The following is a 19012-nucleotide window of genomic DNA, read 5'->3' as shown; positions in this document are numbered from 1 at the left end:
ACTTTTTTTTGTTTGAAAGACGTTTGTACTGGTTCAAACGCAAATACTCCTAAAATTCTTCCCGCAAAACGTCTATGGATTCATTTGAACTTTTTTTTTTTTTATATATATATAGTAGATATTGAACTCTCAATAACTTTTTCGGACTAACTATTTAATTTTTTGAACCTCATTAATGAAAATTCTTACACCGTTTGTATCTACCATTCAAGCATCCCAAAAGAAGGGATAAAATCAAAAAAGAAAACTATAGACTACAGTATGCTCCAATTGATCCTGGAAAAAGGAAGAGGGTTTCGATTCAATTTTGAATGATATATAAGATTACAAAAACATATTATTGAAGCGTAATCTCTCTAATTAACAAACCTCTAAACTTTAGTTTATGAAATTATAAAAAAATAGTGATGAATGTGAATATTCATAGGGACAAAATAAGTAAACCTAATGTGATGAAAAATGGAGTGTTCAACACTATTGTCCTTCAATTTAAGTCACGCCACTCATCATTTCATCACCTATTTGGGCTTTTTCATTCATGCCACACCACACATGCACCTCTTACTAAATTTAGAATTTGTAATTATTAAAATAAAAAACTCGATGCTCCTATGACAAAATATTTCTTTAATTTATAATTAATCTTTTGTTTTTCAGTTAGTACTTAAATAAATAAAAAATATTCTTTCCTCTTTTTGCATCACATGCTTATTTGAATCATATTATTGCTGCATGCAAACCAGTAGTTTTCCAGCATCATGATTCCTTTCTTGGTCAAATGCAAAATACTTTAAGCCAACACATTAAATTTTTTTTATTGATTGTGATATTTTTCCCATCTATCTTAGTTAGTTTGAAAGTTTTCGAAGATTTGAGCAAATGTTTAGAGTTAAATTGGAGTAGATAATCTTTTTTAGATTACAATGTAGCTATTCGGAGACTATAATTCCAAAAGCCCAAAGGCCAACAAGACCTAACGAGTTGTTTGGTTGAATTCAAGTTATAATGAAATTAGTTATGCTAAGATTATTTTTTATCGAATGTTTGGTTTGTTGTATTCAAATTATAAATTTTAAGAACAATTTATTTGTTTACAAAAATACTGAAAAGTGAGGTATAAAAAGGGTTTAAAGGGATATTTTTGTCATTTACTTATTTTATCACAAGATAAGTTATCCCGAGATTACTATACCACTTGTTGAGTAATTATTAATCCTGAGATAAGTTCTCCCAGACTTGTCAACCAAACAACAAAAATTAAGTGGCACTATAATTTAATCCCAAAATTATTTGGTGTAATCCTTCACGCCAAGCGACCTGTAAGAGTATTGACTACATTCTTTCTCATGCTCGAGTTCTTAAAAGTACTTAAATTAAGGTACAATGAATTCAATCGTAAAAAAGCGTATATCATTTATTTAAAAAAAGAAGAAGAAATAAAAGTGTATTTTGTGACTAATTAAACATCTTTTTGATTATATTCAATTTATATTTTGGCCCTTTTTGAAAAGAGTAAAAGGCCGCTATGGAAAAATACATGTGAATTCGAGGTGATTTGGTATCAATCGGGTAAGGTTAAGGGAAGAAAAAGAAAGAGCTAAGTGAAAAATAATTAGTAAAGATAACAATATTTGTTAGGTTTAACACCCATTTCGGGAGATTTGAATGGTCTCAATTTATTTGTCTTCCTTTCTTTTGTAATTCGTGTTAACAAGAATGTCTCTTAATGGAAGATATTTAGGCTAAATACGTGTTGTTGAATTCCTCAGGTTAGCTTGACAGGAAAGATAATTATCAAACAGCTATACCTGAAGTTGATAGGAGATCAGCCAAATTACCATACAAATGACAGGAATAAAGCTAGTTTTACTTAGTGACTATTAATGCACTACTTTGTGCTGGCTGATAGGATATCTCAAAATGGGGAATGGAAATGAATCCAGAAATCATTTGGTAATAGAATGCTCCTATACCAGGAATCTATGGAAAAAAAGACCATCCTAGCATTTGGAATGGTTATCTCCAGTGAATCATCAAGAATGCTAAAGGCAAAACTGCAGATGACCTTCAACATGATGTATACAAAAGCAGCTATCTACGCCTTATGGACAGAAAGGAATCAAAGAGTCATCACCAAGAAAAACAGGGAATGGGGTACTTAGCAAAAAATTATTGTATCTTGTTTGGTTGCCATGTATGGGATAAGTTATCCCACCATTTATATCATAGTAATGGGATAAGTTATCCCTTATACATGGCGGGGTAAGTTATCCCAGGATAACTAATCTTGGGATAACTTGTTCCCAACCAAACGAAACTAGTCTAGTCCTACATAAGCTTATGTACTAGTTGGTAGAGATTGAAACTTACCTTGTAGAAATCTAGCAGTGATTGCTAAGATATGGCTTTGTAATGTTTTCACTTAGTGATTTATAGAATACAGTCAGTTACCAAAAAAAAAAAGGATATAACAATTTTGTTTTTTCATTGTTCCAATTTTATCAGAGTCCGGGGAGGGACAACTATTTTGTTTTCTTCAAATTTTTTTCTTTTTTTGCGTTGGCAGAAGGGGATGCTTCATACCAAGTAGTATTTTGCTACCATTCAAGATCATATATTCCTATACTATGGCTGAATAAGTATACCTAAAAGCCATAGAAACTAAGACAGAAGCAGCAACCACTAACAGGGCCAGATAGAAGATAAATTACCCTCATTGCCAATTGCAAGCAAGCCACAATATCAGTCTTCTCTTTTGATAAAATGAGCAGTCAATAGCTTTGTAACTGTGAAGCCATGGAAGGAATCAACTTGAAATAGTTCTTTTAACCTTTCATCGCAGATGATTGTCTTCTTATCAGATGGATCCTGGAAAGAAACAAGCACACCGTCAAATCCTGAGATTGGTGATTTAACATGCCTAGCATGCAACCAATAGATAATTGCTAAGGGATGCCATTTTCTCCAGTAAATTCCTTTCCAATAACGATCAATACCCTTTTAATTCATGACATATGTCCAAGAAATATTCATGCCTCGTAAAGAAGTTATCAGATGGAGCTCTTTATTTTTGAAGGAAGATGATATTAATTATACACAAACACATACATATACCATATAGCAGTACTGCTCTCAAATAATTAAAGATATAGGAGGTTTAAAATATTCTTTCCCGGAAAAGGAAGGAACTAAAAAGAAAAGAGGTAAGATAAGTTGGATAATTAAACATGAATGCCAACTTTTTTATAAAAAAGGAATATGCTAACTGAATGAGTATTAAAACCAAAACAAGAACTAAAGATAGTGAAGGATGTCAACAGAAAATGGAACAAACCTGCAGCTCATTTTCTTTTATATATTGCCATATTCGCTTAATAACATCAGCTCGCGGCAATGCATTTTCACCAATACCTAAGAATTTCACAAGAGCATCTGATAATTGAACTGGAGCAAGAAAACCAGATCCTCCACCTTTCTGCCTTTTCTCTTTCTGCTTTGGCTCATCTAAAGCTGGTTAATTGAGAGTTGTAGATTTGACTTAGCAAAAATGATGGAAATGTCATTAGTTGGAGAAAAGCTGAAGCAAAAGCTTCACCATACTGCAAGCAACCTATAAAGAGCGGAAAGCATTTCGAAATCGAAGCCTATTACTTTCTGCACTTCAAGCAATTTATTCTCACCTTCTACTCTGCCTTTTTTCGGTAGCCTTCTCTTCACAGAAGTTTTGACTTGAGTGCCTGCATGAGTCAAACAAAAGTATCCTAAATACACAAGATTTCACAAGCACTTCCACTAAGTTGAGTTCTGAGTCTTATAGATATGATAGGTGAAGCGCCACAAGCAACTCTGAAGTCACTACCAAGCAGAGATTTTAATCTAGACAGGCTGATATGCACAACAACAACAACATACCCAGTGTAGTCCCACAAAGTGGATCTGGGAGGGTAGAGTGTACGCAGACGATACCTCTACCTCAGAGTTAGAGAGGTTGTTTTGGATAGACCCTCGGCTCAAGACGAAAACAGTCCATAAAAGAAAAGTAATAGAAGTACAAGAAGCAACAGAGAGCAGATAGTAGCATACCAATACTACAAAATAATACAATAATCAAACTACATGAAAGAGTAGATAGTAATAGAAATGGAAGAACAAGAAACTACAAGAGTAATATTACGACTACTAGTATGTACAACAAGACTATACCTACTAGTATGGATGTGATCCTAAGTCCTACCAAATACCCCCTTCTACCCTAATCTGTATCCTACACACCTTACTATATAAGACCATTTCCTCGGGAAGCTGCACTTGCCCCATGTCATGTCTACTCACGTCTCCTAATATTTCTTAAGTATACTGCTAGTGCTACCTCTCTTGAATCCATCCATAGCCAACCTCCACACTGGGGCATCCGTGTATCTCCTCTTCACATGCTGCTATGAGTACTGCTGAAACCCCTTAATTTAACCCCGTAATGGTGTGATGCCAAATAATTATACAATAAATCAGGAAAGTAAGAAACTATTGATTCGAGAACCAAAAAACAACTGACCATAGGCACAGTGCTCTTCTACAATCATTTAGGTACCTAACAGCAATATTCCGAACAACTATAGCAATACCATGATGATGCAAAATGGCACATATTACAAAAAATTCCACAATGAAATCGTCAAAAGGAAAGTAAAAATACCATTTTCCTCATTTAAGGGCCAAATGTGCTTGGATAGCACCTTGTTCATCTGGAACATGTCTATACTTTTGACCTGAAAAATTCCACTCAAAACTTCATCACATAAAATTTTCCGCTTGTTCTCTGGGTTTTGTAAATTCTTTTCCCGGATATAGGCCCAAATCTTCTTGACGACCTACTAACAAAAAGACATCACCAAAAAGCATCCTGGAAATTAGATCGAAGACAGAGTAAGGATCATAACAAAGACATGTCATAGAAGTAATGCATCACCTCTGGTCTGCCAAGTTCTGGCTCGCCAACCAATTTCTGAAGCTGTGGAGAAAGTGCACATGGTTTGTTAAATCCCCCTTTTTTCTTTGCTTCTCCATTCATTTTCTCAGACCTACTTAATAATATTTGAAAACAATTCAACATGAACAACATCAGAAAAAGCACTATTACAAGTGGATGATCAAAATTACGCCACATAAGCTCTCTCGCTGCTCATATTGTAGCTTTGCTACATGTAATTGCTGATACTTGTGAGAATTATCAGTAAACAATAGCACTTAGATTATGTATTAGCATACAAATTCTTGCCTTCAATTACTTTTTTCTTGCACTTCTATCTACAGAATGTCTGCCAACAACATGATTAGATAGCACTGAACAATTTATTGACACAAAATCAAAAATTGAATCAATGCAATCAGATGGATTACTGATCAATCAATCAACTACGCTACAATCCCAAACTAGTTGGGTTCGGTTATATGATTATATTGTATTGATCATCTATATACAATACCCTTATACCCATTTTATTCCATTAAGAGATAATTTATCTTCCAAGGTAAATTAGGGGTTTGCAAAACTAGAGATTCTTTCACTTTAGTACTTTCCTGGCAATGCCGAACCTAAGTGTAACAACATCAATTAAGTATTAATCTCAAACTTTAATAATTTGGGATTAAAGTTTATCAAGAAATCATACCGTGCTTTCTTCTTTGACCTTGTGGCACTCTTATCCTCACCCACCTCTTCTTCTTGGGAGCAAGAATCACCATTTTCATCTTCCTTCACTTGTTCTTCCTCTTGTTCTTCTTGGGAGCAAGAATCATCATTTTCACCTTCCTTCCCATTCTCTGCTTCGTGTACGTCGTTCTTTGGAGTTTCTTCAACCTGAATTCGAAGGAAAAGGTCGATTTGATCCCTGATAAATGCTTTCCTGTCAAGTAAATCGACCCCAAGTTCCTCCTCAAGCCTCCGACGAACGGTGCCGGCGGTGGCAATTTCAAGGTCGGAAACTCGGAGTATTTCCCGGAGCCGGTCAACCAACACGGAATCCGACACCATTCTTGGGTAAAATGGAAAAAGAACAAAGTAAAGTAAACCTAACTTCGTAAGAGAAACAGAGTAAAGAAAAGGAAAAAAAAACTCTTACCAACTGTCTAACAAGGAAAATATAAGTACTCTGTTAATTCTTTTCTCTTTTATTCTTTAAATTTAAAAAAATTAATTAAATTACCAATTGGCGACCTCACAATTTCTATTTCCGAAATGGAAAAGTTGAGAATCTATATACCCACAAAGATTGAGAACTCAATTGGTAAAATATATGTAATTATGGAAGGTTGAATTTTTTTAAATTATTTTATTGAGGGTAAATTTATAGCGTTCTAACTCATAAAATATAATTTTAAAATTTATGAATATTCAAAAATTATTATAATTATCATATTTATAAAAGTGCATAACATTATAAATTCTGTATTTTTGTTATAAGATCGGATATATTTGAATTTGTGTTGTTGGTGGGCAAATGCCAAGCCCAATTTAGACTCCTCAAATTACTATAGTCTATAGTTTATTTGATTGTCATCTACATTCTTTAAAAAAAAATTGTGAAACTAAAAAATTAACATGTCTAATAAGTTGGAAGATAATTAAAGACAAAATAAATCATAACTATCTTGGAAAAAATATGTATGAAATTAGTGTTTATCTCCTTTCTGTTTTTATGCAACATAAAAAAAATCAAAATTACTCACTTGTCTTAAAGAAAAATACTCTTTATGTATCATTTTTAAATATTTTAATATATAGTTATTTTTTGTGTGTGCAAACAAAAAATTTGACTTATAGATCAATTTATTGAAGACTATATTAACATTTTTCTTGTATAGAATGTAAGATAGATTTGTTGGAGTGTATGTATGACGAGTAACTCGTTTACTTTAACAAGACAAAATTATATCAAGACTTTTTAAGTCTTTCTTCCTCAATTTACTTCTAAACTCAATAAAGTTACTTATATCGATTGACAAGAGATCAACATGTATTTTGGATAAATAAATTATTTTGTTGAGTCTTCTCCATCTTTTAAAAAGTATTGTGGAACACTACAAAATTAATATGCTTAACAAGTTAGAAGACAATTAAAAACAAACATAAGAGTTAGTGCTCATTTTCTCTTCATTTTTATACAACAGATACATGAGTCTAAGAACCGCTGACTTGCTTTTTAGATAAGATTTTTCTTTTTCTATGTGTTGACATTCCGTGAGAGGGAGCAACGTGACTCATCAAAAAATAAATAACGGTTTAAAGAATGCAAGAATTTTAAAAAAGGGTAAAATGGAGTTTAAAGGGAGCTGCCACCTAATTTTAGGATAAACTAGGAAATCAATTAATTAATTAACATAAAAAAAAATGTCTACGAAACTAATAGATTCTAGGTAAGGGGTTCAAGTTATTCCAAAGAGAAGGTGTTAGACATCCTTCGAAATCCACAATTGTGGGTCCCGACTAAATTCATTTTTTTCAAATTGAGAAGGAGATAAAAACAAATATACAAGTATAATAAACATGTGATATACACAAGTAATAAAATAAAACAATAACATAAGAAACGACTTGAAGTTTGCCTAACATCGATATATACAAAATTATGAATAAAGAATATAATTCGAACTTCATTCGAATAGTTTCAATGGGAAGCAACTCCGTGCACCTGTAAACAGTGGCAGATTCAGGATTTAGAGTCTGTGGGTGCCAAATAAACTTATCGATTAAATTAATTTTATATTTGATTAAATTATTCGTCTTTTCGATATATATCATAAATCAATCAATAAAATATAAATAATAAGATATTACAAATCCACACTCCACACTAAAAGCATGAAGTTAACAAATTTAAAACTTTCAATAATAGTACTATTTACTAATATTATAAATATTCATCATTCATTTACAATTGTCCTCGACGAGTTTTCATATTATGAAAACGATCGATAATGACATCATTACTAACATTTATAAATACATCACGCTCTATGTAACACACTAGACAATTATTTAAATACTGATTACCAATACTATTCCGCACTTCATTTTTTAAGTGCTTCATTGACAAAAATGTTCTCTCCACATTGTCGTAGCAACAGGTAAAATCAAAGTCAACTTTACAAGTAAATAAACAAGTGAATAAGTCTCTGCAAGATTGCTTCAACCAATGCCTTCGCCAAATCACGAATTCCTTGCAAGTTGGAGAACTTGGGATTACCACTTTGCATATGAATAATGAAAGTATCGAGTTGATAGCTCAAATCTCAAATTTTTCCATTATCAAACTCACTTGGATAACACTTTGCTAAAGTCATGATTTTACCTTTGTCAAAATTAGAGAAATAATTGACCGGATTCAAGCTACCCATCCCAAGAAGCAAATCACTACTCACTCCATCAAAACGGTCATTAAACTCTTGAAGTTGCACATCAATGACAGCAAAAAAGACTTCAACACGCAAGTGGTGCGCATAACTAACACCCGAAGACTTACGTTTTGACTTTTCGGGAAAATAAGACTCATTCAACTTGGGAATCAAGATATTATGCACATCACAAAATGAGAAACATCATCTAACAAAGATTCCCATCCATTTTCCCTCATATCTTGTAATTTTTTCTTTGTAATATTAAGAAACTCCACGGCATTAACAGTATCTTGATCTTTTTTTTTGTAAAATCTTACTCAACTCATTTGACATTGCCAACACTTTTCAGCATCAAGTGAAGCACAAAAATAAATTTAAATGTTTTAATCTTTGTCAAAAGATACTCTGCTTGATTTCTATCGCTTGATGTGGACCATTCAAGTTTAATCACTTCAACAACATGAACAATAGATGAGAAAATAACAATAAAGTTATCTAAAGTTTTGAAATGTGATCCCCAACGAGTATCACCTGGTCTTTGAAGCCCATGTTCTTGATGTAATCCTTGGCCTTTTTGAACTTCATCGGATTCAAATAATTGCTCTAACTTTTTGGCTTGGTGATCACGAAGTAAGTCTCTACGCTTGAAAGATCCTCCAACAACATTCAACACATTACTAACATGATCAAAAAAGTCATCAACATTCAAATGTTTTTTAGCAATAGTCACTAGTGTTAGTTGCAATTGATGAGCAAAACAATGAATGTGATATGCCGATGGACTATCTTTCATAATCAAAGTTTTGAGCCCATTTAACTCTATTTTCATATTACTTGAAACGACCCCAAAAATGCTCGAAAATGTGCTTCGGAAACACCTATAATTGTAATTTTCATATATCTCAAAATCCGTGCATGATTTCGGAAATTCGACTTCATATTATTATTCAGGGGGTGAAATTGAGTGGGAAATGGGTCTAACCCAAATTTTAGAACAATCGTATCAAAATTCGAAAATCGCAAAAAATGCGATTTTCAGGGTCAACTTTAAAGGGGCATATCTCTTAGCACACAAGGAACTGGAAGGGCCGCTACCTATTAAATTAAAGCCCTTCGAGTTAGCTTTCCAATGCAATTGGTTTCACCTCATTCCGAGTTAGGATGAAGGAGTTATGATCATTTTCGTAAAATCTGTCCGGGCAGAATCGCAATTTCCAGTGAGCTACGTTACTGTAGCGGCTGGGACGTTTTTCTTTTATAAAAAAGAGGATTGTCCCATACTTAGTTATATTTCTTTCTAGCTTCAAAACACTCAAAAACACTCGCTAATCCCTCTCCAAAATTCCACCAAGATCTTCAACCAAATTCAAACATCTCAAGTTTTAATTCCGGATTCAAGACTCAATCTCAAGCATCAATTCTCCATTCCAATCCTCATCAAGGATTCTCTAAAGTTGAGGTATGTGGGTTGATTGTGGAAACCTTCCTTTCCACAAGTCCAAACATTTATCCTCTATTTTACTTCAAGTTTATGGGTCCTTATGATCATTTATGAACTCTTGAATTATGGAATTACTACTACACATTCTATTATGGTCTATTTTTGCATATTATCATGAAATAGAATTATTATGTGATGTTTATGGTTTTCATGCTTCCATGATTAAATTATGAAGGTTGATATATATGTATGTTGTTGGTGGGCTGATTTATATGTATTTCGGAATTGATTGGACTTAGTACTCTTGAAAGACATGATTTTATCTACATGAACAATAGCCTACCATGTGTTTGATAAAATGTCATTTATAGAATTCATAGGAAATGGAAGGTCCAATATACATCCTATGAGTCGGATGATTATATAATTATTGAAATGATGATGAAAGGGATACATGTATATGATTTTCTCTATATAAGTGTTGTGAGTCGACCAAGCCTAGCTCGGGGGGTTGTAGGCCCGGGTAACCGTATCAAGGGGTTGGTACCTTGGTTGCCTAGTACGGGGGGTAGTAGGCCCGTATAACCATATCGAGGGGTTTGTACCTTGGTCCCTAGCTCGGGGGGTGGTAGGCCCGGGTAACCACATTGAGGGGTTTGTACCTCTTTCGCCTCTCCAAGGGGGTGGTAGGCCTTGGAAAATACTATATTGATGGTCACTCACCACACATGTACTACGTCCCACTAAAAATGATTTTTATGTAAGCATCATTATACATATCATTTCTCTAATATGCTATCTATCGGGTATGATTATGCATTTTTCCTATGATGTCCGTCTATTGTAGCGTTGCATTGCATCCCATATACTAAGTACATTCAAACGTACTAATGCATACTCTATGCCTACATGATGTCACCATGTAGGGACCGGAGCACCGCTTGACCATCCTCCTCCGCGTGGCTAATACAATTTCCTATCAAGGTTATTGGTGAGTCCTCCATTTTGGGGACGTTGCTCATGATCTTTTGCTATGTATAAGACTGTTTCTTTTTAGTTATGTTTTGACTATGAGGGTGAGCCCGGTAGTTTGTCTTGGCCCCCGCTAAGTACTCATGTTTAGAGATGGTGTTGGACAAGTTGTGTATTATGCTTGAGCTTGACTCATCTATGGTATTTATGTATTATTTCTTCTTCTTTTTCTCTTGCTCCCTTAGTCCCAATTTCCCCCTTTGATTATGCTTATTGCTTATGGTCATTTTAATTGCTTCCGCGACCAAGGATGTGTAATGATACGCTATGAGGCTTGTTTGGGGTTCCTTCGGGTTCCCCATTCGCCGGTCACGTCTAGACCCTAGGCTTGGGTCGTGAAAAACTTGGTATCAGAGCACTAGGTTGATAGATTCTCGGAGTCCAACCCACCGCGTTGATTAGAGTCCGATTCATGGTTGTGTTGTGCACCACAACTATGAGTAGGAGGCTATGAGACGTTTTAGGAAATGTTTCCCTTTTCCTTTTTCTAAGTCGTGCTGTAAAGTTGAATTAAGGTCTTCCCTAATGGTTGTTCTTTGTCATGCTAGATCATGCCTAATACAAGAGGAAGACGAGCCCGAATTGTTGCGTGAGTCATATAAGGTGTCTACTCCTATTGGTGCATATATTGTTGCTAGGAAGGTCTATAGGGATTGTCCTATTTGCATCTTGCATAAAATATTGCCTTGTGATCTTGTTGAGTTGAACATGGTCGATTTTGATGTTGTTCTTGGGATGGATTGGTTGCATGCATACTATGCTTCCATTGATTGTAGAACCCGTAGGGTCAAATTCCAATTTCCAAGTGAACCCATTCTTGAGTGGGAAAGCCAAAATGTGGTAGTCAAGGGTAGGTTCATCTCTTGCATTAAAGCCCGTAAGTTGATCTCTAAGGGGTGTCTCTATCACCTTGTGAGGGTTAGGAATGTGGAGTCCAAAACCCTTCATATAGAGTCGGTTCCGATCGTAAATGAATTCCTTGATGTCTTTCCTAATGACCTTCCCGGTGTTCCTCCCGAAAGGGAAATAGATTTTGGCATAGACCTCCTCCCCGATACTCAACTCATTTCTATTCCCCCTTACCGTATGGCCCCGGCGGAGTTAAAGGAGTTGAAGGAACAATTGAAGGACTTGTTGGAGAAGGGTTTTATTAGGCCTAGCCAATCACCATGGGGTGCTCCGGTGTTATTTGTGAAGAAGAAAGATGGGTCCCTTAGGATGTGTATTGATTACCGGCAACTCAATAGGGTCACCGTCAAGAATAAATATCCTCTTCCTAGGATTGATGACTTGTTCGACCAATTGCAAGGGGCTAGCCACTTCTCTAAAATTGATCTTCGGTCCGGGTATCATCAAGTGAAGGTGAGGGAGTGTGACATTCCCAAGACAGCCTTCCGGACTAGGTATGGGCATTTTGAATTTGTGGTCATGTCCTTTGGGTTGACCAATGCACCGACTATCTTCATGGACCTAATGAATAGGGTCTTTAAACCCTACCTTGATTCCTTTGTTGTGGTCTTCATTGATGATATTTTAATCTATTCGCATAGCGAGGAAGAACATATGGGTCACTTGAGGGTTGTGTTAGGAGAAGTTGTATGCCAAGTATGAAAAATGTGAATTTTGGTTGAAGGAGGTTGCCTTCCTAGGTCATGTGGTGTCGGGGGATGGTATTAAGGTAGACCCTAAGAAGACCGATGTGATTAGAAATTGGCCTAGGCCATTGACCCCGTCAGATATTAGGAGCTTCTTGGGCTTAGCGGGTTACTACCGGAGATTTGTGAATGAGTTTTCTTCTATTGCTTCTTCCATGACTAAGTTGACACAAAAGAAGGCTAAGTTTGAGTGGACCGACGAGTGTGAAAGAAGTTTTCAAACCTTGAAAGATAAACTTGTGTCCGCTCCTATATTGTCACTACCGGATGGGCTTGAGGGATTCGTTGTGTATTGTGATGCTTCTAGAGTTGGCTTGGGTTGTGTCCTAATGCAAAATGGTAAGGTGATAGCCTATGCGTCTAGACAACTCAAAGTGCATGAAAAGAACTATCCTACGCATGATCTTGAATTAGCCGCGGTGGTGTTTGCTTTAAATATTTGGCGTCATTACTTGTATGGGGTACATGTTGATGTGTTCACCGATCATAAGAGCCTCCAATATGTCTTCACCCAAAAAGATCTCAACTTGAGACAATGAAGGTGGCTAGAATTTCTTAAAGATTATGACATGAGTGTGCATTATCATCCCGGTAAAGCTAATGTGGTGGCGGATGCTTTGAGTAGGGTGTCTATGGGTAGCCTAGCTCATGTTGATATTGGTGATAGGGAAATGGCTAGGGAGGTACATAGGTTGGCTAGGTTGGGGGTTAGATTGGAAGAGGTTGGTAATGGTGGTGTGGTCGTTGTTGATGGTGCTAGGTCTTCCTTGGTTGATGAGGTGATAGCAAAACAAAATCTTGACTCTTCCTTGTTAGAATTGAAGGCCTTGGTTAAAGAGGGCAATGTGGAAGTTTTCTCCCAAGGGGGAGATGGTGCCGTTAGGTACCAAGGTAAGTTGTGTGTGCCTTGTGTTGATGGCTTGAGGGAGAAAATTCTTGAGGAGGCTCATAATTCTTCCTACTCCATCTACCCCGGTTCCACCAAAATGTATAGAGATTTGAGGGATGTGTATTGGTGGGGAGGCATGAAGAAGGACATTGCCAAATTCCTCTCCGGTTGTCATAGTTGTCAACAAGTCAAGGCCGAACATCAAAGGCCGGGTGGTCTAACCCAAGACATAGAGATTCCTACTTGGAAGTGGGAAGAAATTAATATGGATTTTGTAGTTGGTTTACCCAAGACTAGAAAAGGTTTTGATTCTATTTGGATGGAAAAAATCATCTTTGAATAGACAGAATATTTCTCCACGCTATACTCCAACCATTTTAAATATGGACCTTCAAACCAAATTTTACGAAATTGACGCATTCTTTTTCCAATTTCAGTTGGAGGATATGAATCCATTTTTGGTTGACAAGGCCCTTTTTGGTTGACAAGGCCCTTTTTGAATATAATGTTTCCTCACTTCATCCTTTATTTGAGGGTTATAGTGAGCAATTGGTACTCTTTTTCCTGGATCGGCTTCAAGTGAATCTAAATTAAGGTCATCTATAAGACTAGAAGGATTGACATTCGTACTAGAACTTGCTTGAGAATGTTTAAATTTCACAAGAAACTTCTCTATCTCAATTCACAAAACTAGAACACTTTCCTACAAAAATAAAATTCAATTCAACTCACAATTAATTCAAATTAACATGATTCATATCACACAATTTTTAACCAATAATGTCTTACAATGCTCATTAGAAATTTAGAATATCAAAGTAAAATCAAAACGCTTGTCTAATGTGAAATCAATCATCACTAATTAAAACTCAAAAGAACTCAAGAAATAGAAATAAAAAAAATATTACAAAAATAGAATTGCAAACTTACAATCTATAAAAAGTTATGGATGGATGGAGAAAAGTGAAAACAATAGCACCTAAATGAGGCTTAGCCGTTGGACGGAATGCTAAGACGGGCGGGGGGCGGCAACGACAAGAAGTGATTTGGGTTCGAATGGGGTATGAAAATTTTGGAGAAGTTGAAACTTGGAGGAAGAAGGGTTTGGAAATAGTTGAAGAGAAAGAGAACACTTTTAAGTCAATAACAATTATAAAAAAAATAATAATAATGTGCCAACTGTTTTTCCTTTTAAAAAAAGGGCTTTTTTTTTTTTACTTATAAAACGTCTGCAGCAATTTTTCAAAAAAATAGGTTCAAATGGGATTCGAACCCGCACCATCAACCTTCTAAAGTTGCCCTCCTACCGTGGCACCACAAGCTAATTTTGTTCTGTGGGTGACACACTTATATATATATATATATATACCTATGTATATATATATATATACCTATGTATATATATATATATACCTATGTATATATAGAGTTTCCGTCGAAGTTCGGGGGTGGTGTGGCACCCCCACAGCCCTTCATAGATCCGCCACTGCCTGTAAAGACACTCAATAAAAGTGTTAATAATGAATAAATCAAATAATAACTTAAAAATAAAAATCTGTCTTATGAACATGGGAGGCCTTGGAAAACGACGGTAATTTCTTCATTGGCTAATTTTAACATACAATGAATATAAATTTAAATTAAATTTTCGTCTTTTAAAAATAGGGAGGCCTCTAAAAACGACGGAGAGATTTTCTTATTGGTCATTATATATATATAATCAAACAGTTACCAACTGAAAAAACAAAACAACTCACATTAAAAATCATAGAAAAGAGCATAAATCAATCTAAAGAAAATAGGACATTGAAGAAGAATAAAACAACAACCATAATTAAAATAAATAGAGAAATCCAAAGTCACCAGAAAATAATAAAAAATAATATTTCTAACATAATAACAATAATAATATCAAACCCAATATAAAATCTCATACATTAACTAGACTGCTAATAACTAGACTAGAAATCAATGTGAAAATACTGTCATAGATCAAAATAACACAATATTGATAAACAGAGCATCAAACAAAAATTCGAACAAAGCATATGAACGCAAAAATAAACTAAAATGTAAACACAATTCAACATAAAAATGAGGACAATAATGAGCAGCAGCATATAAAATTAATTGTAATCAAACCAAACCCACTAAAATAAAATGAAGTAAGAAAGAGGAAAGTTTCACTGAGAAGAAACAAAGGAAGCAATGGGTCTACCTCTCTGCGAGTTCGCCGGAGCTCGAAGATCCTAGTAGTTGATTGTTGTTGTGTAGTAGCGTTGAAGCTGTTGGTTTCGAGCTCGTAAACTTGCTGTTATCTGGGGTCGTGTTTCATGACATTTTCGGAGGTTGTTTCCGATGGCTTTGGGTGGTGGAGCAGTGGGGATTTGATGAGGAAACGAGGTGGGGTTTTAGGTGGTGTTTGGATCGGTTGTTTGAAACAGAGGTGGGTAAGAGAAACGGGGAAGAATGGTGTTGTTTGCTGCGGGAAAAGAAGACTGGGAAGAAATTAGGTTATTTGTTGCTTGGTTGGGATTTCGTTTGGTGGAATCTAGGTTGTTGATTGGTGGCAGTGTGGTGAGGAAGTAGGTGAGGGGTTTGGTTGATTTCTGGAAAAATGATAAAAAATAATTTTGTGTTGCCGGAGCTTCGCCGAAAATGGCGAAGGGAGAGTGGACATAAGGGGGGTCTGGTGGAGAACCTTGTCATCGGAAAATGAAGACAAAAAATGGAGGTTGGGTTTACCGGAATCCGGGGTGGTGGTGACCGAAAAATAATGAAAAGTGAAACTTTTGTGAATAAAAATCTGAAAATTTTCATCCATAATCTAAAAATATTTTTTCACCCTTTAATTTAGTGAGTAAGATATTCTTTAAATATGGAATTGAAAATCACCAATAGTATAATATCACTATCTTAAAATCATGGGCCAAAATTAGGGCTGACAAGAGGATGGAGACGGGACGAAGGGGGACGGGACGGGACAGGGGACGCCTTGGCCAGGATTCGGGGGGGGACCGAGATTGGGGGATAAAAATTCGTCCCATCCCGTCCCATTGTATATACGGGATGAGACAGGGTTTGGCAGGATGAGACGAATTTACTCTTATTTTTTACCACCACATTTACTCTTATTCTTTTCCTTACTACTTTTTTTATTAAAATTAAATAATTTACTAATGTCACTTGGTTCTTTCTCATTTCCTTTACCGGTATTTTTTTTGCTAGAACTCATATTTAATTATATGTAAAGTGTAATATAAAAATAATAATAACACAAAAATTAATGACGAAAAATAAAATATAAATATTATGAAACAAATGTACCAAACGTTTGCGTTAATAGCAGACGTTATAACCGATTCTTGAAGCATGTAGTTTGTTGTAACTTGTAATTTGGAACTTGGAACTTATATATTATGGTATAATATGAGACTTAAATGGAATAAAAAATTGAAACTTAAGATTGAGAGGATATAGAAAATAGATGAGAGAATAAATGATTTTGTAAGAAATAATAAGGGATAGAGGGGTATTTATAATATTAAAAATGGGTTAAAGTGTATTTATGATAACTTGAAGATTTAAATTAAAGTATTAAAAGTAGGGGGTGTTGGAGAAGTGAAAAAGGTGAATAAATCTGTTAGGGGGACCACTAGCCGTTGCCCCAACGGATATAATTTTTTTTAAAAAATAGGCGATCCCGCGAAACCGTTCGGGACATGTATTTTAAACTATTAAAAAAAATATTGCACAAGTTGTAGCAGCTACGGGTTATCCTGGGTTCCAAAAAAAATAAAAAATACTTAATAATGAATAAAAAAATGTTGTTTTACTACTAAAAAAGAAGATAATTTTTTACCTCTGTAGTTGGATAACAAATTTCCATTAGCCAGGAAAGGCATTACAATATAGTAGTGTGTTGCTGTCCTGCATACCCCTATCAACTTTATGATGTTATCATGATTAAATTGTGCAATGGTGGCTGCTTCCAAGGTTGGATCATTATCTCTAGTGATTGGATTCATTTTCACGACAATTTGTCGATCATTCCAGACTGAATTTGGCAAGTTGTTGATTTGTCCAGAATAGACAATACCTTGGCCTCCTCTTCCAACAACATGGACAAAGTTGTTTGTCCATGCGGTAAGTTGTTCTATAGTAAACAGAGGGGTGTCATCGGGTAATTGGGGAGGAGGATGTGGTGCCACGTCATTTGGTGGTAAGTGGAGTTGTGTCATGTCATCTGGTAGTAATTGGAGTACTTAGGGTGGTGCCACGTCATCTGGTGGTAATTCCGGTACCTCTTCTATTTCATCCATTTTTTCCTGTACAATTTTTTTATAGGTAAAAATAGATTATAGGAGAATTTGTAGCTGCTAATAAATCATTTCGCTTAATCTTGTTAATGCCTTTGTCGAAGAAAGAAGGGGAATCACAATAAATTTTCATACACCTACTGCAAGCTCTCAACTTATCAACTCATACCAAAAATTGGTGTTAACACTATGCATAAACGATAATAATTACTTTAAAGATTGATTTCTTGGAGGCTAAATTAAGATTTTCTTATAAAGAACATTAGATATACAAGTTAAAGTTTTTTAGATCTTACGAAAACTGATAATTCATTGAATAACTCTTTTACTTTAACTAGACAAGATGATATCAGAGCTTATTAAGTCTTTCTTTTGCAATTTATATTTAAGTTACACAATATAATTATTATTTTTTAAAATCTTCTCCATCCTATGAAAATTCTCGTGGAATACTACAAATTAATAGAAAAACTTACCTAAGTACAAATCTAATTTTACCATAATCTCTAAAATTCTCTATAATTTAAAAATATCACAAAAATCTCATCTCGAATACATCTCTGTCCCCTCTTAGATACATCCGTGAGCTATGTATAGACACATAAATTTTATTGGATTAAATTAATACGAAATTTGAATTAAATCTATATTCATTTGATTTGAATGATTAGTTTGAATTTTTACAAATAAATAAGTATATTTTATTAAATTCAAGTCAAATGTCTCTTTCACCTTAAAACCCAAACTCATGTCACGTGTCACGATGACTAGACATCCATGAACAACAAGATACCGTTTCGTGACCAAATAATATGGTAGTCTCAGTCAAATTCAAGAACTAAACACAATCCATCAAGTGTCAAACTGACATCTTTTGACCAATCATAAGCAACCTTGTCCACCCCCTACAACTAAGAATAGGGGATAGACATGACATTCAAATGGACATTCTAAATATATTTCAGAAAAGACCCCAACAAACATTGGAGAAAGCCACAATATCAACAACATAGTTCATCAAATGATTGGTCAATGGAGTTCTTCCCGGAGATCGACTTGAAACGATGAAGTGTTTTCTGACGTTTTTAGAGATCAAAAACATCTCAAGGAGGTCTACATCATCGTACATTCCAGAAATACGCTATTGAAGACCCTCAAATCATGAAGAAGTTTAGGAGAGAAAAATCAAGAGAACAACAAATTGTACTCACAAGATTCGTCAATAAAAATCATAATTTTTTTTATTTTGATCAGCGCTATAAAAATTTGTTGCGTAGACTAT

At 35.0% G+C, this 19012-nt stretch overlaps 1 protein-coding gene across 1 annotated transcript; it reads right to left on the bottom strand.

The window, feature by feature from the left end:
* Positions 1 to 2681: 2681 nt before the first annotated feature.
* LOC125815382 (upstream activation factor subunit spp27-like) lies at positions 2682 to 6114 on the bottom strand. Its single transcript, XM_049494844.1, has 6 exons — positions 5670 to 6114; positions 4967 to 5078; positions 4694 to 4868; positions 3681 to 3737; positions 3335 to 3510; positions 2682 to 2868 (listed from the first exon to the last, which is right to left on the bottom strand). The coding sequence occupies exons 1-6, from the start codon at positions 6029 to 6031 to the stop codon at positions 2743 to 2745; spliced, it is 1008 nt and encodes a 335-aa protein (XP_049350801.1). The 5' UTR covers positions 6032 to 6114; the 3' UTR covers positions 2682 to 2742.
* Between the last annotated feature and the right edge of the window lie 12898 nt (positions 6115 to 19012).

Source organism: Solanum verrucosum, unplaced genomic scaffold, assembly GCF_900185275.1.
Source record: "Solanum verrucosum unplaced genomic scaffold, falcon-dt-bn FXZP01000261.1, whole genome shotgun sequence".
NCBI classification, from domain to species: Eukaryota; Viridiplantae; Streptophyta; class Magnoliopsida; order Solanales; family Solanaceae; genus Solanum; species Solanum verrucosum.
The sequence above is the reverse complement of the archived record's forward strand: the minus strand, read 5'-3'. Positions and strand labels throughout refer to the sequence as shown.

Excerpts from the sequence above, each read along its gene's own strand:
- LOC125815382 (XM_049494844.1), bottom strand. The coding sequence starts at position 6,031 with ATGGTGTCGGATTCCGTGTTGGTTGACCGGCTCCGGGAAATACTCCGA. Across the intron at positions 5,079-5,669 it reads AGGTCAAAGAAGAAAGCACG|GTCTGAGAAAATGAATGGAG; the intron begins GTATGATTTCTT and ends ATTATTAAGTAG. Across the intron at positions 2,869-3,334 it reads TAAAAGAAAATGAGCTGCAG|GATCCATCTGATAAGAAGAC; the intron begins GTTTGTTCCATT and ends GTTTCTTTCCAG.